At 38.6% G+C, this 21,667-nt stretch overlaps 1 protein-coding gene across 1 annotated transcript in view; it reads left to right on the top strand.

Annotated features, from left to right (window-relative positions):
• adcy8 (adenylate cyclase 8 (brain)) overlaps positions 1-21,667 on the top strand; it is a 146,335-nt gene that overhangs the window by 42,224 nt on the left and 82,444 nt on the right. Inside the window, exons 2-4 of the mRNA XM_041992913.1 lie at positions 9,782-9,931; positions 20,658-20,788; positions 21,089-21,200. Of these exons, the coding sequence (XP_041848847.1) occupies positions 9,782-9,931; positions 20,658-20,788; positions 21,089-21,200 (393 nt within the window). The remainder of the gene's footprint in view (positions 1-9,781; positions 9,932-20,657; positions 20,789-21,088; positions 21,201-21,667) is intronic.

Below are 21,667 nucleotides of genomic sequence, written 5' to 3'. Positions count from 1 at the left end.
TTAGATGTCCTCCTGCTGCAACACACCTGATTCAAATTAAGTGGATCTCTGACAATTACTGTATAAGTCTGGTACTGTCCCAACAGAGTCAAGTGAGTTGCAGCGGGAAACACTGAAAGTCTGCAGGACAGTGGGACCAGAGTTGGGGATACCTGATGTAAAAGAGCCCTTTGACACATGCTGGACTTATATTTTTATTCTTCTTCAGAGACTTCACATCTTTTTTCACTATATGTTGCGACACCATAGGTGGTCAACTCAAATTTATCTTGGATGTCATGAAAAAGTGGGGCTGCACATCACACTGAAATTTAATTCAGTATGAGCATGTGACATATCAGCTTCGGATAAAAGGATAAAAGTAGAGAAGACAAGAACAGCTATATTAATGAGGACTGTTTATCTGTGCACATTCTACAGCTGCAGAGATGAAATATACCATAAATATACCTGAGCACAACAGCACATTGGTTTATACATCTCAAATCATATCATTATCAATCATATTCACCAAGGGTTTTCCCTAAGTATGTTATTTCACATCTGGCATTAAATGGTCTCCACTGCATAAGCCAAAGCTGCTCACTGAAAGGCTGGTGGCTGGAAATATTTATGCATTTGACCTTGCAGGCAAATCCATTTTCAGCTTATCCAGTGGGTTTGCTTGCTTTGCTTGTTGGTGTGTTGCTTCAACATGAGTTGAAAGCTCATGGCTATTTTTCTCCACTTCCAGCCTATGGCTTTTTCATAGAAATAGTCTGTAGTAGTTTCCTTTCCTCCAACAAACACTTAGAAGAGGGATTAAAGGGCAGACCCTGGGACTGTACTGGACTGGATCCAAAGCATGGGCGCCATGCTCAGAGCTGTTCACTGCTGGTGTTGAAATAAACAGGCGAAGAGCAGAAGGTTTTATAAGAAATGCTACTTATCTACTTGGTGTTGGTTTAACACAGTATTAAAATATATTCCAACATTGACCAAGTAAGATGAAAATACCTTTTGAGACAGAACAGTTCAGTGGAGTTGGGGATCCTCCATTTCTCACAAGCCATTATGATGCTGAATGAATGTTTGACTGGTGCAATGATGGATAAAAATCCAAACTTTAGAGCTTACACAAAATTGTTGTATATAGTTTTTAAGCAGGTGATTTTTCACGTTAGCATATTTGCTAGTTTTGCACATTTAAGTTAATTTAACAAATATTAACTGCAGTAAAACTCTTGCATTGAGCTGTGTGTTAAATGTTTTGCTAACATTACTTGAACAGTGTAGCCGTGTCAGGCACAGCAACAACACAGATTGGCTCTGGTTTGACTGTTTTTTATTCTGGCGTGGTAAGAAAAGAAGACCAGGACAGTGAGCTTGGCTGGCTGCTCTTCATCATGTCTGCTCTCCTTTCCCAGGGTCTCAGCACACTACTGCAGATAAAGAGAAATCTAGATTAGACATACAGTGCAGCTGTGCCATTCTGCCTCACCTGTTGCTGCTCCCTAAACCACAGACTCACCCCTCCTCCCCACAGCGTAGCCGAAACCACATCCACCACCACAAAATGTTGGACAGTATGGTGGAGGAAGAGAGATTAGCAGTGAGTAATAAAACAAATAGTTTTGAAAGTCAACACCTACACACATTTACCATTTAAGGAACCCAGAAATACAAACAAAATAAGATGCACACACTGTAAAATCTGCCTTAACACTTTAACAGCCACTATTTTGACAGCTACATTTAAGCTTCAGTTAACTCCCTTCATAAGTATACAGCTAAGATACTATCAATTATAACCAAATGTTTTACCAAATAAACTTCAAGGCAACAATTGTAGCCTCGTTTGTTGCAGAAACATTACATTTTGTAGGCTAAATATTTGTAATAAATTGAAAATCGACAGGGTTGGATAGGTTTAAGTGACAGAGAACAGAGAGACATCATGACAAAAAGTAAGTAACAATGGGTTAAATGAAGGCAAGAATATTTACAGCACCATCCTCACTATTTACTATGAGGCTAATGCAACTATTTCTAAGTCACATGTAAATAATCAGTGCAGATCACGTCTGTTCTGCACAGCTTTGCAGCCTGTGCTGCAGGTGTTTTTACTTTTTTTTGTTTTGTTTCATTTTCCCAGCATTTCCCCATCTGGTACCTCTTCATTTTAGGAGTCTCCTGCAGTCCACGTAAAACTGGAATCTTTTGGCAACGATACCCTGAAATTATCGTGGGATCCCCAGTTTAAAAAAGTCTGTGCTAAATAACCAGTATACCTCTATACCAGCAGTTATTATGTCTTCAGATCTAATGAGGATGTCCTGAACATACTGTGTGTGTTGTTGCAAAGTTTAAGTGCCAGCTACACCTTGGCATGCACACTCCATCGTTTCCATTCCTATTTGAGTTATCAGTCAGCATGGAGGTAGTTTTCACTCCTCTGTTGAGTAAATGCATTTTTTTTTCGAAAATACAAAGGGAACAGTTCGGGTTTTGCATGGAAATGTTGTGTAAACAAGAAGTGAGTGCCTCTGCCAACTGCTGCAGAAACCTTCTTTAAGCTATTTGGGTGCCAGTGCACTTCTTCAAGATGATGTGGGCATTTGTTCCTTTAAGGTCCAGTGTTTTCTAAAACAGAGTGATGTCACATTTTTTGCATATTACCCTTTACAGAATACTTCCATCATCTGATCCAGAACGCTGAGAAAACTAAAAATAGAACAACACAAAATCCTCTGCAGTCAAATAAATAAATAAATAAATAAATAAATAAATAAATAGATAAATAAATAAAAATTATCATATCATGGGCATAAAAAACAGCAACTATAGTTTTATTGAAAATTCACAGTTTTAGGGAAAGGTCATGGACCAGCAAGGTTTTATTCAACTAAGTTTGAATATGCAAATTACAAAAGGGCCAATATGACCGTCTTGGATGTTCTAGTGTCAAAAAAGCTAGAAACTTTGCTAATACAGCTGATATTTGTAACCAAAGTAGCAGTTTTTTCCCTAACTTAAAATCACATCCAACCTGGTCAATCTGCCAAGAAATAACAAAGCAGTCTTAACTTTGCCTTCCAACTTCAAGAGAAGTGAATCAACAAATCTGTGGCAGCTTTCAGAGCTTCTACAGTCATAAACAACCCTGGATTAAAGCAGCTGCTGAAGACCCCGGAGCTGCAGTAATCCTCCATGACAAACTCCACTTTATAGAAACAGTTTAATCTGCACTTTGTAAACACACTAAACTTGGGTAAAACTCAGAGGAAAAGCTAATCAAGAAGCAATTTACATGTGGAATTAAGGCAAATATGTCCAGTGCTCTGTGATGTCATTTCATTTGGTAGATTTACATGCACGTGGGATGCAAATCTGATGATCCCTTGGGATAAAAGTTAATTCCTAAAATGGTTTAAGTTGCTTGTGGTTATGATTCAGTAGAAGTTGATCTAACTCCAAACAAAAAAGATGGAAAGAAACAAGCGTGTTTATCAAGAGGAAAATTAGGGAGAGTAGTACTGGGCAGTATGATTAAAATTATATTTAATAGTTTTTGAGACTCAAAGAGACTCTCAGAGTTGAAGCAGGCTGCACCCCGGCCTTACAGCAACAGGGTTCGAGGCTTGGCTAGGGAAGGTTTAAACAGTGGCCTTCCTCTCTGGAGTTTGCATGTTCTCCCCTTGTATGCGTAGTTTCTCTTCAGGTACTCCGGCTTCCTCCCACCATCCAAAGACATGCGTGTTAGGTCAACTGGTCACTCTAAATTCCCCTAGAAGTGAGTGTGAGTGGATGTTTGCCTTTGTACGTTGGCCCTGTGATGGACTGGTGACCTGTACCTTGCCTCTAGCCTGCTGATTGCTGGACAGGCTCCAGCTTTCCCACGACCCTTAGTTTGACTAAGCGGTATAGAAAATAGATGGATGAATTGTTTTTGTTGGTATTATATTTCTTCAAAGCATGGCTGAGTATTAACTGCATTTTCCACTGACTGAATCACTGCAGTAGTTTGGCTAAGAACAACCTTTTCCACTGTCAGCAGAATGTAAAAAACAAACAAACAAAAAAAAACAACAACAACAAAAAAAACAAACAAACATTTTAATGTCCAGTGTCTTGATCGTAGCCCTGAATCAGCCTTTGGCTGTAAGGATTGTGACGACATTGCTTTTCTTGATTCACTTGCTTTTCTTTTGTCATACCTCTGATTTGCGTGTTCTCCATCTTCGTCAGGTTTATCTGAGCATGAGGAGGGTGCCGATCTTAGTTTTCTGCATTCTCTCAACTTTCAAAGCCGGTCTGCTTTAAATTTTTTGTGTTGCTGCAACAGCATTTTTAGTAAATAGTTTTTTGGTCCACATCTGCTCTTTTAAAGCCAAAAGTATCTCCAAGTAACAAATATGGCTCTTTTTTCCGCCATCATGTTAAATGTATGTTACAGCTTTACTTTCTGAACATCATAAGTAACGCAGATGCTCTACTGCGAGCGTGTTTAGTGGTGCAACAGTGAAGAAGCCCTTCCTCAAATAGTGTCCTGCTGCGTTTGGGCCGTTTAAACTATTGTGGGACTATTGATTAATCCCGGCAAACACCTGAAGTAGACCCACTACCATTGCTGAGGTGGCATGTCTGTACATGTGCAGAACAGATGAGAATTGGGCTATTTTTTTACAATGTCAAGGAAATGTGGAAGGACTGGTGCATTTCTTGGCTCTGTGAACAGGAATAGAAAACTTTAATGGTAAAACAAAAGGGAATGCAAAGAACACGGAGCTTTACTTCACAGAGATTGCAGCTGTCTGTCTGTGTGACACTGAGGGGGGCAACGTTGACATTGTTTGTTTGCTGAAGGTGGTGAGTTCACAAAGGGAAGGAACACCGGCAAATCAGAGAGCAGAGAAATAACATGCTGTCATAGTAGAGAAAACACTGGATTTTAATCCCAACAACTAAAACATGGTAGATTTGGTGAACGGTCGTCAGCCTGACACTAAATTCTACATGTCCATGTTGCCATCCAGCTTAATGTGACACAACAGTTAATGTTTGTTATGCTAGTTAATGCTAATGGACTAAGAGACAAGGAGCTGCTGTGTTGCTGAGAGTAAAGGTCTAATTAGGGAGATATTGTGAAATATATCATTATTTGCTCTTATTAGGGCAACGTTGTGCCCAGAAAATAAAGAGAGAGAGATGGTAAGATGGCTAAAAACTCGGCTGTGATGGTTTATACTTGATGTCCGGGACATTTTATGTATCCTTCATAAAACGTGTTGGGATACATCTAGTATATCCGATGCATCGCCCAGCCCTATGCCAGAGCCGTCTATAGCATAACAAAATATCTGCTTTTCGGTCTGAACTGGTATACCACCGAGCACGAAGAGAGAGCCCTTCTTCTGGAATCTATTCAGCCTTTTGGAATATCTGGACTATTACATCATATCTGGGAAGATGCTGGTTGATCAAGTGAGTTTCTAAATTGCTAGCTCAGACCAGAAAACAGCTGGTAAGTCAGGCTCTTTAAAGCTCTACCAGATCCGATCCGATTTTTAAAGCTTAACTAATGAAGGTGATTGAATCATCTGTAAACTGATCAACAAAAGGGAAACATTGTCAATGTCAACAAATGACTGTCCTGAAACATTTCCAGAATTCACTCTATCCCAATCCACCTCCTTTATCCAGCAGAACTGGCTCTGTGTAACGCTGAAGCTGACCTACAGTACCAAGTAAGAGAGGAAGTCTAGCAGTCGGGGAAAGACCCCCCTCATAAAAAATGTCAACTCACTCTCCTCAAACTATCCTGCCATCCAGAGCACCACAAATCAGAAAATCCCTGCTCCATTTTTCCCCTCTTGAAATGTGCTCTTAGTGCAGCAATTTTACTGCAGCGGAGAACAGTGGCAGAGCACTTGAGTGCCTCTCTCTCAGTGATAGCAGACACCAAACTGTCTGTTTGAGGTTTTTATCTGCAGTGACACAATTCTGCCTCGAGTCTGAGAGCAAAAGCACTCTCTCTTTTCTAAAATAAAAAAAAAACATATATAAAAAAAGGAAAGCGGATACAGCCAGCAGGGGAGATGTGAAATATAGTTATTTGATCACCATCACTTTGATTTGCAGTGTGCTTCATGCTAATGAGGCTGCGTATAAATGGTAAAAGAGGCATTTTATATATACTTTCATGGTTTTACTGATTAGTTTTCTCTGACTCACTAAAGAAAATGTGTCACGCTTTAACAATGAAGCACCTCAACAGAAATAGTACCTCAGTGTGTAAATGAAGACAGTCCCAAATGACCTTTTAATAGAGTCAAACATGCCCAGACCTGAATATTAGCCCCACCCATCTGTAAGTACTATAGATAAACACCACCATCCCTCTGAGAGGAGCATTTTGATTCAAAAACATTGGAGTTTAACGTTTACATCTGATGTGTGAAGCAGTGAGGTAGACGCAGCGAAGGGTTTTCCCCTGAGATGTGCTGAACTCTCCGCTCACCTGTTTTAACGCTTGCATCAGGTACAGATCCAGCAGCAGGAGAAAGGCAGGCGGACCGGGGTGAAACCCCTCGTGTTGCAGGGTGTTGCATCAGCCCGACCCTCCAACGGTTTAACGGGCTGAGCTGCTCGGCCTCGCTCAGACTCCAGCCTGATGAAAGACTCCGTACTTTAAACAGTCATCTATCAGCAGAGAGGAGGGCAGTCTTCTTTCTGAGTCATCCAGGTGTTGCCCGTGATTCTGAACATTTACTCAGACTCAAGCCAAATATTTAAAATTTTCATTTTCTTGTAATATGTATTAAAATAATACTGTATATTATTATCATTTACTGACACTGTGCACGTCTGTTTTCATACTGCATTTAGATTTTGCTGATTTTATTAAATTTTGCTGCTGTTATGAAGTTGTGACAAAATTTCTGATCTGTTGAGAACATTATTAGAAAAAAAACAAATAAACAGGAAAAAAGGAAAACCTACTGCAACATTACAATTTCCCTCTGGGATTAATAAAGTATTATTTATTTCACGGAATATCTTTTGGTTAGAAGTCCTTCCTGTTGGTCTCCAAGAGTCCTGTTCCTTCACGAAGGCGAAAGCTGACATTTATGCTGTAGTTTGTTTACTTGTTAGCAAAATAAGGTAAAACGTACACAGCAGACAGCTGGCGGATGAGAGAAAAAGACCATGATAATTTTTTCAAGATTATCAACATCTTTGTTACATCTGGGAAAAAAGGTTTGGTGGAGGTTGTATTTATTAGGCTGGATTGCTGCAGCAGTCTGAATCTGCAGAGATGAAACTGTTTTTTTCTAGTTCAGCTTGTTACTATCTGGTTTCATATTAATCCAAAATGACTGGCCGTATCCAGACTTTTGGTATCACATTTCAAACGAGATGCTCTGGACCTTTTTTTTTTTTTTTTTTTGCTGGTCTGGGCCATGTGATGAAACTGGACGCTAAGTTCTGCAGGATCGATTAAAGTCAGACAGATTTATGTTTCGGTCTTTATGTCTAGACTTACTTTGGATGCAGCCTCAGTGTCTGAGGAGACGTATTGCAGGTTCAGATTCATCTTCAGTGGACCAACAGTGTCCTGCAGGCAGGACAGTGGGTGGTGTAATGTGTTGGTGCATGAAAAGGAGGAGCTGTGTTCAATCATTCGTGGATGATCAGTGACCTGGTTATTCTTTTGGCTCTGTGCTCTCGTCTGATCTGGTTTCAGATGTTCTCGTCTTGGCTCATTGACCTGTCATGGCGGCTGAAAGCTCGTCAGTGACGTCACGCTCACCTCTTGCATTAATTGTTAATCTCAATTTGACACTCTTTTACTGAGAGGACAGTACGACCACAGGTTTGTATGCTAGCTTCAGGTTCTTTCTTTTTCTTTGCTTGAGCAGTCAGTGGAAAAAAATATCCAAATTCTCACGTTTCAAAGATACATGTATTTTTTCTCTCAGGAGCAGCTTCAGCACAATGTTGTTTTTCCATCCACTGTTTTGATTCATCATGGGAATCCCACCGTGCAGCTTGAAGCTGTGTCACCTCCACATTTTTGCCCCAAACAACTGTGAAGAGAAATACATTTCTAGCTATCAAATAATTGATATTAAAAATAAGGAAAAGGTTGTAAAGTAAAACATGACATGACAGATTGCAGGTCTTCTCTGTGATTTAACTGAATTTAAAGTCTACCTTAGATCGATATGTTTTGCTAAATACCTTTTTCAGTTACAGTTAGTACTGGTTTACTTGCACCCAGAACATGTAATGTGTATAAAATGACTCAGTGCAGGAGAAACGCCACAGGTTTAATAAAAGATGGATTTAGACTAAAAATATATATCTTTGGATTAATGAAGCAAATCTGCAAACACCTCAGACAGAGGACATTATAGGCAGAGTGTGCATCTCTTATATCACCACAGATATAAAGTTTCTGGCTGTCTGACTCATCTGATAACCCCATCTGAACTTCAGTAAGCACACAGTCCTTTCATCCTTCACATCACCAAGCCTCGAGATGCTTTCATTCTTTAAGCTGTAAAGACTCAGATTGAATAAATGGGTGACACAGTGTTCTTTCATGATGGTCTCTGCATCTATCTCCTCAACTTGGGGAGTTTTACTTTAGATCTTTTATTATTTTCAGCTGCAGCATAAAAATCAGATTTTAGCTTCAAGTTGCATGACAGGAAAGTAAGAAATGTGCAGCATGGGGCCACAGCAGGGTTCAATTCAGCAGCTACTTTTCATTTAGCTTTTGTCCAGATCTACAGTAGATAGTAAACTGTAATATAAAGTGTAATGATCATTATAAAAAAAAAAAATCCCTTCAATTTAGAAATGATTTACACCCAGATGAAATCATGCATATGTTGTTCACGAGCAAGCGTTGATTGAACGCGTTGGTTTTTCTGTGAACATTGAATTGGATGTATTTAATGCTTTTAGTCTTGAACCTAAACGATCCGTAAGTCTGGATCTCAGCTTGCCCCACCTCTCCACACAACTAAAGTAGATCCGATTGGATCTTGTCTCTGCCGAATATTAACCTAGTTTTTATAATTCATGGACTAAAGTGTCAATGTAATATTCCCATTGATTTATAATTATAAATTAACAAGGGTTCGATACATAGCTAGTTAGGTAGTTGTTTTCTCGTTATGTTAGGAAAAAAGTTGTGGACTGAAAACTATTAGTGGACTAAATTTAAGCTGGTCAACAAACCAATGAACCTGATCAGGACAAGTTCAAGTTTGATTATAGTTCTTCATTTTTTTGTCTTATTTGTTCTGCAGAAATTCCACCCATTTTTTATGCACATAAGAAATCCAGAAATGGACATCTGATCAATATCATTTAACTATATCTCATGTTTTTAGGTTTTGTTTTTTTCATTTATTTTATAAAATTACAAATCAATATGAAAATTTATAAATATGAACCCAAACCTAAACTGTGCCTCATGTTTTAGGCTGTTCCTTAACATACAAATGAAATAAGACGTACTTGGACTGGATTTGTTTGTCTATATTTGTGCACTCTTAATGGAAACACAAAAAATAAAATAATAATAAAAAAATAATGATTAAATAAAAAGCTTGATGTGGAAAAGTTGGTGCATTGACAGCCCACATGCTGCTCAGGAACAATGTGATCCTGGTTTACAGTCTGAGTTTAAAGCGGGAACGACCTATGAGAAGTGAAATAATGAAAGTCCAGAAAAGCCTGATTGTCTGCAGAATATTTTATGTGTGTGTGTTGGTGTGTGTTTCAGGTAGTGGCTCAGGCTGTGCTGTTCATGTGCATGAACACTGCTGGGATATTCATCAGTTACCTGTCTGACCGGGCTCAGCGACAGGCCTTCCTCGAGACGCGGCGCTGCATCGAAGCTCGACTGCGACTTGAGACAGAGAACCAGAGACAGGTCAGTGTCCTCTTCCTCTTCCTCCTCGTCCTCGTCCTTTTGCTGATGCTTCCATCATTCGCTTTTAGCCTCTCTGTCACTAACAAGGAGACGTCTCAACAAAAGAAAGAAAGAAAAAGATGAATGAGATAAAGGGGATAGTTAGATAAAGGAAAAGGGGTGAAGAAGATGATTGGGGATGAATGGATGGATGAGGGGAGGAAGGGTGGATGGGTGAGAGGAAACTAGAAGGAAGGGAGGAGATGGGTGAGGTGGTGGATAAGGATGAATGGATGAGGGAGGGGAAAGATAGATGGATGAGAGACAGTAGAGTGAGGATGGATGATTTTGGAGAGGGAAAGAGGATTGAAGGATGTTGGAGACCAGGAATAATGTGTGAGAGGGAGGGACAATTGAATGGATGAGGGAGGGAATGCTGGATTGCTGAGAGTGGAGGGAGGATGAAAGGATGAATGAGGAAGAGGAGGGGTAGAATCAGTGAATGAGGAAGGGATGATAGAGGGAAGGAGGGATGAATGGACAGACTCAATGGATAAATGGATGAGGAAGGGAAGAATGACTGAAGGAAGGTGACAGAGGTAAGGGTAAATGAGACAGGGAATGATGATGAATGAAGGAGAAGGGTGGAAGGGAAAGAAAGTAGAAGGGACATGAATTGATGAGGACGGGGATAGACTGGGTGACAGAGAATGAGATGAGACATCCAGATCTGACTGGGTGAAGCAGGTGTATCAGAGGTTGGATGGAGGCATGGCTAAACACATTAAGGGAATCACAAAGTCAGTCTACTATCACCTTAAGAACATATCAAGGCTAAAAGATCTGATGTCTCAGCAGGACCTGGAAAACCTAGTCCATGCTTTCATCTTTAGTCGGTTTGATTATTGTAACAGTGTTTTTACAGGTTCTACCTAAAACATCAGTTAGACACCTGCAGCTTATTCAGAACTCTGCTGCTCGAGTCCTCACTAAGACCAAGAAAGTGGACCACATCAGTCCAGCTCTGAGGTCTTTACACTGGCTGCCTGTTCGTCAGAGAATAGATTTTAAAGTTCTGTTGCTGGTCTATAAAGCTCTGAATGGTTTAGGACCAAAATACATCAGTGACCTCTTGACCCAGTACGAACCCACCAGAACCTTTAGGTCATCTGGTTCCAGTTTCTTATCAGTTCCCAGAGTCAGAACCAGACATGGAGAAGCTACATTCAGCTTCTATGCTCCACATGTCTGGAACAAACTCCCAGAAAGCCTCAGATCAGCTGAAACACTCAGTTTACTTAGATCCAGGTTAAAGACCCACCTGTTCTCTGCTGCATTTCAGTTTTTATTTAAAAGTCCAGATCTGCATCTGGTTCCTTTAAGCTTGAATTTTTAAACTTGATCGTGTTTTAATACTGTTTTTATCTAATGTTCGTTCAGTTTACCTTTTTCTTTGTTTTAAATTTTGAATGATGTTTCTTATTTTCTGATGTTTCTAAGTTTCTGTAAAGCACTTTTAATCACTAAATCGTGGAATTGTGCTATACAAATAAACTTGCCTTGCTTTGCCTTTCCTCCTCCTGAACCAAGGTTTACAGGTTAACTTCGTGTACAGTTCTCTTGTATACCTATTTTCACCCACCACTTATTTAGGTTTAGGTATTAAATCTGTGTGTGTGTTTCATGTTTTACCATGAAACCCATGTCATTCTGAGCATGTTAGCTAGCTGAAAGGCTGTTTTCATCCAGCTCAGTGAATGTTTGGTTGGTAACAACTTCCTGAGCTGATGCCGCTTATCTCTTCATGTCTACAGTCAGTTTATTTATTGCTTTTAATTTACAGGAACATTTGTCCCTCCGCAGGCTTGAGTCTGCTCCCCTACAGAAACACTTGATGGAAACCACTTCCTGTTGGTCAGTGTTGCAGCTCAGCGTGAGCAGACTTTGATAAAAGAAGCTACTGATGAATCTCAGTAAATACGGCTGAATGTTTGCAGCGTGACTAAAGAGTCATCTTTGAGGGAAATAACACGGGTGTGTCATTTAGTGCCATACGCAGTGTGCATTGGCGCAGTAGTCACATGTACACCTGCATGCACAAACACACAATCTGAGTCATAGTAGTATAACAAACCCACAGCAATGGAGCCATTACTGTCAAACCAAAACACACACACACACATTACGCAGACAGAGTGACAGATGAGCTTTGTTTACGCAGTAGAGTGGACACTGAGATGGCAGAGAAAGCTTTTACATGGTCATATTTCCTGGAAGGCTTCAGATCTGATGAGCTCTGGGATGCTTGTAATGGAGTGAGATGGGACCCCGCCCCAAGCAGAACGCTTTAATGTAAACCAATCATAGTCTAATACTTTGGTCAATATGCTCCAAGAACTCAGCACTGTGTTTGTGGTTACAGTGCAACAACAGCCTCTTTTCTGCCACTTCCACCTTGTGTTGGGAGGTGGGTGTGGCTGCAGGATGTGGAGAAAAGCAGATCAAACCTTCAGTCTTCACACCTGCTTCCATTTTACGTTTATAAATAGCATAACTGAGCATTATTTTCAGATGGTTTTCAGAGACAAATCAGTGAAAAGACTATGTTGTGGAAAAGCCTCGATATTATTATGAAATGTTAATATTAAAATGAACAAACTTTACTGCATAAAGCTTAGCTTTCGGGGGCACCACCCTTCTTGGTATTTGTTACTCTATAAAAAAGGGAATACTGTGAGTAGATATCAAAATATATTTAATTAGTTTCTACATGTTAGTAATAGTGAGTTCTGTTTGAAGGAACAGTTTTCGTCCAAAGTAATAAACAACAAATTAAATTATGCAACCATTTATTAACCACTGATAATCAAATTAGGGGTGGGGTGCATATTTTGGCAGACTGTGCTGCTAGAATATGCACCCCTCTCTGTATCTGACTTCAAATCACTTGCAATGACTTGGTCAGTTATTCTCAACACTTATGTAACACACACACAAAATTACAACAGCCACTCATCAGCCTGCAGAATTACATTATTTGGATCTTTATGGGAAATGAAGGGACTCGTAGCGGGCACTGTTAAGTTACTAAAGCTTGTATCATGTCCATTAAGACATAGGTTAGGCTAGCCTACAAATGTATATTTTGCATAGGTTAGCATCTATGTCTCAAGGCTAGAAGGCATTGAAATTAGCTTGTTTTGATTTTTGATAATCCAGCTAAGCTAAATTAACCTTGCACACAATTAGAAACTATTTTTAAAGCTTTGCTTTAAATCTTACTAATCAGCATACTTCTAACATCTAACAAGGTGTTTCCTCAGTCAGTTCACATTTCCAGTTAAGTATCAAGAACTTAAAGTCAGAAGTTATGGTCATGTATAAAACCAACTGTTCCATGAATCACGTCTGTTCAGCTTAACAGATTTTAGATTTTAAAGTTCAGCTCTAATGACATGTCTTCCTTGGAAATCACTGCTGACATTAAGTGGGCAAATAAGGATCTAATAAAAGTACATTTCTGTAAGTGAGGAGCACACATTTAGCGTTAAGCGCTAGGCATTAAATGCGCTTCACAAGTTCACTTATTATAATATGATATGCTGTTATTAGGCAAGAGGCAGGATAGGCTGTGAACAGGCTGCTAGTCCATCACAGGGCAACTAAAATATCAAAATATGTTTTTATTCCTAAGCTACGAGCTAAAGCAAATGAAAACTTAAGCACATCTAAAAATTTCTTACTCTACTAAACTGTTTGATATTTTTAATTTGTATCAGTGTTATCTGATAGTTAATCGCTGAATCGATGCATCATTGTGTCACACACGCATAACGAATTTCATGCATATTTTAAGGACTGGACTAGGGCACCCCTGTTTTACACCTTAATGTAGGTGCACACATTATATTATTTGATGGATTGTTATATTTACCAGAGTAGAAACATTTGTCTTTTTGTCTTGTTCATGTTTTCATGTGAACTCTGTGTTGTTGCAGTCAGTCCAGCCACACATGCATGTTTTTGCATAAGACTTTATCGTAGTGTGTTTTGACCACAAAGACCCCTTTATGCAGCCCATCTGGTGACATTGGAACAGAATATATATATATATAATTATTATTATTATTATTATTACATGGCCACAGATTACTAACAGGTAGGAATGAAATTCTTAAGTTTTGGCCACGTGTTACTGCTGTATTGAGTATTTCACTGATGTCTGCATATAGTTTAATTTCTAGCCATGTGCCTGAAGCACCTGAGTTAAATTTCAGTCCATGGCTTGAGTTGGACATATATCCCCCAGAGGCATCATGCAGTGGGCAAGGTTTGGGTAACAATAAGGTGGCAAAACTGCTTTTGAATGGTGTTTCTGGTGTACCATCTCTGTTTTTTGTTTTCTAGCAAACTGTTTAGTTAGATGAAACCAGTGAGTTCAGTTGTATCATTATAATTCATCCCCAGATTAAAATAAAATCAAAACTTCTCATGTTACTTGCCTGATCTGGCCATAAATTACCATGTAAAACTAACCCACAAGTTAATTAGTAAACTGTGCATTGGTATATTTTCAACTAAACACAAATTAAATTAAAAATACTTTTTTTTCATGTTGAAGTAGTTTTTTTCCCTTTTCTTTTCTTAGATAATAACAATAATAATTAATTAGAAGACAGAGAAGACAGGGACTTGTTCCGGAGGGTGATGACTGCTGGCAGGAGTTATTTCTAGTATATTTTTGTCTTGCATTGGACTTGACTAAGCCTCACACTGAACACAATCTGCTGTTTCTTGACTGTTACTCCCTTAGTTGCCCTTCCCTGGCTCCATCTGGGCTACTGAATAGATTTTAAGATTATTTTATTTGTCTTTAAACATCTTAATGCTTCACCCATGTCTCAGACTTGCTTCATTACTCTTCCTCACAGTCTTTACGGTCAGCTGCTCTTTGTTTTTCCAGGGAGATTGTAGTATTTCTTTTAGGCTTCCCTTTATATATATATATATATATAAAATTTAAAGAATGCGCTTTAAAAATCTTTTGGAAATTGCACAAATATTTATTTATAGGATGATAGGCAGAAAAAGGTCAGAGAAGACACAGGTTTTGATTAATAAGTCTTGATGTAGTAAACATCATTGATTTGTGTAATTTTTTTTATGTGAATCCACCATGAAAGGCAGTGATGCATTTCAAATTGAGGGATTAATGATTTTCTGGGTGTAGACAGCAACAGTTTAACAGATGACTCTGCAGCAGCGAGCTTCTCAGAAAAACAAACTTTCAGAGTGAATTGAGGGCGAATCTGTAACATCCGTATTTCTTGCAGTGTGGCTCCACCACCAAACCCTGGAGCGTTTAGATGCGACACAGCAGCTGAAGGATTAGCAACGCTCCACTGAAATGTTTGTCTGTCTGGACCTTTGGTGATGCATTTTGCTGCTCTCCAGCACAGATCCCAACAAAACAAAGCTGAGCTGACGGCAGCAAGCAAACTGTACTGAACAACACAAAACACCTGCTCTCCTCTGGCACACTGGACACTCAGCTGATGCTAATTTTCACGATGAAGCTTAGAAGCTGTTGCTAATCGTTCAAAGTGCCAGAAATGATCCTAAATGTAAGCATAGAAATGATAGTCTAGACTTTTTATCACATCAGCAGTCTGCAGAGCTTCCCTTACGTAATGTGTTTTCTTGTTAGTATACTTCAATAAAACATTCAAATGTTACCTTAAGATGCCAAATTGTTTCACATCAAAAACCTGTCCAGTATGTATGCACCCTATACAATGTGCCTGTACTTGGTATTCATGTAAGTGTTCTGATATTACAGAACCTGATACCATGTTAACACATTAAAAATCTGAATTTGGTACTATCTAGACAAGAGAAGCTGAGTTTGGGTATGTTGCCTTGACACTACTGGGAATTGAATCCATCAAAAACTATTCTATCCTCTTCATTTATAAACATCAGACAGTTTTCCAGCCTTACATTTACAGAGTGCTGCAAGATGACTCTATCTCACACAATTAGTCTAGTCGTCACATCGAACACTGATCGACACCGTTAAGAACACTTCTTACCTGTGATCTGTAATGGGATTTATTAGTACTCATTTTGGTACTTGGTATGGCCAAGTATTCAAATTTAAGTACTCGTACTTGTACTCAGTTTGAAAAAAATGTGGTATCGCTGTATCCATACTGTCCACCAAAAGGCAACGCATCCGTCAACTGCAGAGAGTTTAATAGCTCACAACGTCCTGCGTGATGACTTCAGAGTGCAAGCTTGGATAGCTTACGAGTCCTGAGTTCCCGACTTCCTCGGCCAAAAGGTCACTAAGTTAGAAGCTTTCACTTCTGTGCTCGTCTTCTAGAGCTTATCCCTTTGTGTTTTTTTTTTTTTCTTTTAACTTTTGGAGCTTATGTTCAATAGCTAAACTTTGTTAGGATGCTGTGGTGGTCAAACCTGGCAGTGTTCTTTAGTTACCCAGATTCAGCTTACACCACTTAGCAGGAAAAAAAAAAAAAAAAAAATAAAAAAAAACATAGAAAAGCAATTTATGAGTCCAAATATTGCAGCAAAATGTTGCAGCTAGTGTGTTGCATTAAATGCTCAGATTACATACATTTTATTCTCAATCATTCACTCATCAAAAAGGACAATTGGCATGAAACTCTAAAATCTGGCAGCTCTAGCAGGCCTGAATAGTTTATAAGCAATTCTGCCATTTTGCATTTGGGTGATGATGTAATCTTAAAATCGTTAGCTGCCACGATTTAAAGCTTAGCAAATGTACAACACTGACATGGTTTCCATTGGTTGAACTTGCTCTAACTTTGTATTTACACAGCAACCTAAAATGTATTTTTCCTCCCTGCAGGACAGACTGGTGTTATCAGTGCTGCCACGTTTTGTAGTTTTGGAAATGATCAACGACATGACAAACTTGTTTTTCATTCAGTGTGACCGAGTGGAGGATGCTGTCTCTCAGGTCTGTGTTGTATTATCCATCCTCACCTTCTCTCACACTCTGCTTGAGGTCTGAAGAGGCTCTTGAAAGCTCTCAGACAGCATCATGCAGCTTCATGTGGAGGGCATGAGTTTGCATTTTTATTTTATTTATTAATTTTTTTTTCTTTTACTGGTAATCCTCTATGAACCAGTCAGGGATTATACAATGTGGATATATATGACAGAGGGTGCATAAAGATTATTCTTTATCTTGTTTATGTTCTTAAATACAAGAGATAGTAATTCTGTATTATCATTTAGGACAAATCTGAGAGGAAAGAAGGCCTGCACATCCTCATGAATGTTGTTTTAGCTTGTGATTGGAGAGATCCTGTTGGCTGTTGTACAAATGCAGAAATGCACAAATGGACTTTAATGTTTCTTCAGCTGTTGGAAAGTTTGATTTGGTTGCATCCATATTTAACAAACCTAACAGATCCATGATTTCAAAGAAAAAAATCACTGCTGATAAGTTTTTAGAATTATGCCTTTTAAAGGAAAAGTTATTCAATTTTACCCTTTTTAAAGGATTTTATTGGTATTTGGTGATTTCCTTTACAGGAAAATCTGAAATACTCACGCTTCACTTTTGATCTTCTGCAAGTCATCTTCACCATGTCTGCTTGATTAAGTGCTTTTAGTTGTGATTGCCTGATTAGAATTTGAACTGAACAAGTGTCACTAATAAGGTGACGTGTATATGAGTAGGCTTCAATGTAAAGGTAAATAACCCTCCAAACTTTAATACTGACATATTTAGTCATTGGGAAATGCTTTTTTTTTCTTTTTTTTTAAAAAAAAAAACAAGGAAAACTAAGAGATTAAAGATTAAAGTCTACATCACTTGTATCCATAAAGCTTGTCTTTGGTTTACTGTAACTCAGTTTTATTAATATTAAATTATTTAGTTGAAACGAACATGAATTTTTCAAAGAAGCAGATCACTGAAGCAATAAAAAGATGACTGCAAATAATTAAAAATTAGTTTAATCAATAGAAAACTCGGTGGAGACGGGTAAGATTTAAGGAGAAAAATGAGCCATTTGAATTTTTTCTCTTTATTAGCTGTGATATTAAAACTAAAGGATGGCAGAGGGAAGAATATGTCATCCCTTACATTTTCTCTGGCTGCCTCCAACTTATTCAGCCCTTTAAGGAGGCAGTTGCATGGTGCTGGTACACATACCCAGAGCCAAAATATGCAGAGTGATGCTGCATCGCTCCCACTCCAAATCTGTTCCAGTGGCTGCCACTGTGTCACAAAGGAAAACGAAACACAGGAGAAACTTGTGTTCCTGTGGGTTCGTTTAGGTGCGGCTTGAAGCTTTAAGATTTCCTGTAGTTATTTTATATTAGTGTAATTTCTGTTGCGTCATCTTGGTTTATATATTCTGTCTTTGATAAAGCAAAACCCTCTTCTTTGGTACATGTTGCGGTTTGTTGGTCAGTAAGCAATGGAAGAGCCCATTTTAATTTGGTTAAGATAAGATTTAATGTAGTTAAATCTGAGAGAAACAGCACTAACGTGGTGGGAAATGTGCTCTCAATGCTCTTGTGTTTTTTTTTTTGTTTGTTTTTTTTTCCCCTTTTTTAATCTACTCTACATTATACATATACACATACATGCACAGATAACAAGATGTACTCACTCACTATTTTGTCTCCACACCAACTCAAACTTATTTGACTCTCCTTTAAAAAGGCAACGTGCACCAGGAGATACCCTTTCTGCTTCCTGTCAGTAGCGCACCTGGTTTCACTTCACCTGCTTCCTTCAGTGTACTTAAGCTCGTTGGTTTCAGTTCCTCCTTGCCAGTTCGTTGTCATGTTTGATTAGTGTCATGTACTCATTGTGTCTCCCCAGTCATCATCTTTATTATGTTTTTGTTGTTAAAACCTTTACTCTGCACTGGTCTGCCTCACCAAGCCTGCATTTGGGTCTTCTCATCCACGCACCATGACAAAGGCTCAGAATTTGGTGGAAACATGAAAACAGGAATCCACCCTGCCTTGGATCAACACTTCACGCTGCTGGTGATGCAATGATGTGTGGGATATTTTCTTGGCACACTTTGGGCCCCTTAGTACCAACGTGGCCTGGTTTAACCACCACAGCTTACCTGAGTATTGTTGCTGACCATGTCCATCCCTTTATGACCACAGTGGAGCATCTTCTGATGCTACTTCCAGCAGGATAATGCACCATGTCACAAAGCTCAGATCATCTCCACCTGCTTTCTAGAACATGATGATGAGTTCACTGGACTCCAACGACCTCCACAACCACCAGATCTCAGCCCAGTAGAGCAGCTTTAGTATGTGGTGGAATGAGAGATTCTCATCATGGATGCAGCCGACAAACCTGCAGCAACTGTGTACCAACCATGGCGTTGTTCATCAGGAAAAAAGCCTCATTGAGAGGAAAAAGGTTCATTTTAATGCAGAACAAGGTTTTATTAAACTAAATGCTGCAGTTATCAGGATCTCTTTGTTCCCTCAAATGTCAGCACCGACAGCAGAGTCCTGTTGAGTGAATTTATCAAGTTAGCCAAAGATGAACTCCACATGACAACATTCTGCTGATTATAATGCTGAAATAAATAGATGTCTTGCTAAATTTCATACTTACACTTGCTGTTTTGACTGCCCAACTGAGCTGAGCTCAAGTTTTTATTGCATCTTCTCTACTGTCACTGTATTCCTTCTTTCTGTGTTTATTATCATACATGAAGCAAAAGTAAAACTGACAAAATCTATTTTTTAAATATAGATTGAGACTTTTAAAGGTGTATAGAAGTGTCACTGAATTCATATTTACAAGTAGAAATGTCTAACAGAGCACATGCTGTGAAACAAAAACTATCATTGTGGCTTTTTTTACAGACTAAATTTAAGTTATTGTAAATTCACATTCAAATTTGAATGTTTAAGAATTATAGTTTTAAATATACCAAACTCAGTTTTCTAGTTATTTAAGTAGACATTAAAAACTGGGAAAAAAGCACTTTTGTGGTGAATTTATTTCTTCATCTGGAAGAAGAAAGTAAAGGATCAGAAATGATTAAAGGGGCCACGCTCCATGTTTTCTGGCTTTTTTACATTATTAAAACATGACATTATCTCTTTAAATGTCACTCATAGCTCAAAAACAGAGTTACATGCATGTTTTATTGTTTTTATGCAGAAGAAACTTAATTTAACTGGATGTTTTGGACCTTTTGAGAGACTTTTTTTTTCTTTACTTGCTCTTTATCATCTCATAGTTCCAAAATGTTCTCATGTGGTGAAATTCTCCAGGCAGCAAACCCCTGCTAGAGCATGCACATAATCCACAGGGCCAGTTTAAATTGGAAGTTGTTTCACCACAAGAAAAAAGTCATCCACTGCTGCTTCCTAAAGTAGTGTTCTGGAGATATTTGACCCTCTTTAGCTTCTCCAACGAAGCTAAAACGAGGAAACAGTGGAAGCAGTTTATATTTCCTCACAAATCACAAATCACAAATGCTCGCTATATTTTAATATTTATATTTATGAACAAGCGGGATAATCTGACCCAATGCTAGCAAGGTGTAGCTAATAGCGTGGCTGGTGAATCTAAACGTTATTATATTGAGCAGCCTGGGTCAAAAGACACAAGGAAAAGAAATTAAACTCATACAAAAAGTATTGGTTTAAACTTCGTATTTACACAGCAACCTAAAAATGTATTTTTCCTCCCCTGCAGGAGAGACTGGTGTTATCAGTGCTGCCACGTTTTGTAGTTTTGGAAATGATCAACGACATGACAAATGTAGAGGACGAACACCTCCAGCATCAATTCCACAGAATCTACATCCACCGTTACGAGAATGTCAGGTGAGGATGCAGCTTTCCTTTCACCTCCAGCTGAATACCAATGTTTTCTGACCTCTCTATACATAAAAACATCAAGGTTAACACCTGGGGCCCTGATATTATGTCAAAGAGTATCTTAAAATATGTTAAAAATTTTTAAATCATATATATATATATATTTATTTTAAGCATAATTTACTCTAATTCTTGTTTACTGAACTGTGTATTAACTAAAATTCATGTAAATATAGTAGAACTGAAATAGTGTTTTCTTTAACAACTAACTTGGATATAAAAATGACATTTCCATATTTTATTCAGCATTCTTTTCGCAGATGTTAAAGGCTTCACAAACCTCTCCACGACGCTGTCGGCGCAGGAGCTGGTGCGAATGTTGAATGAACTCTTTGCACGCTTTGACCGTCTCGCACATGTAAGTCAGACCCTGTTTTACCCTTTAACCACACTGCTCAGCCTTGTTTGGAGAGTAAAAGTTCTTTTTAAATAAAAAAGTGTCACACACACACTGAAAATAAAGAAAGTAAAATGTAATTTGAAGTCTGCGTCTGGAGATGCTTTCTAGCTGATCCAGACATCCTGCAGGTCATTCTCATTCAGTCTCACTACTTTAAATTTCCTCCACTGGCTGATTGGTTTGAGTGGTCTCTGCTGTGGCCCACCGAGCTGAGTCATAACATTAAATGGAGACTAAACACATGGGGTTTTTTTTTTTTAAAAAAGCTATTTTATTATAAAACAGCTAAAAGTTTCGGAATTAAAAAGTTAGGGTTGAAAGTTCAGCAGTCTATCTACAGCTTCACAGGTGTAGCCAGTGGAACCAGTAAGGGCGACGATGCTCATGCACCATCAAAACCTCAATGTATTGATGCTGAAAAGCCA

The sequence above is a fragment of the Melanotaenia boesemani genome, chromosome 8, assembly GCF_017639745.1.
Source record: "Melanotaenia boesemani isolate fMelBoe1 chromosome 8, fMelBoe1.pri, whole genome shotgun sequence".
Lineage (NCBI taxonomy): Eukaryota > Metazoa > Chordata > Actinopteri > Atheriniformes > Melanotaeniidae > Melanotaenia > Melanotaenia boesemani.
Note: the sequence above shows the minus strand (reverse complement) of the source record. Positions and strands in the feature narration are given on the sequence as shown.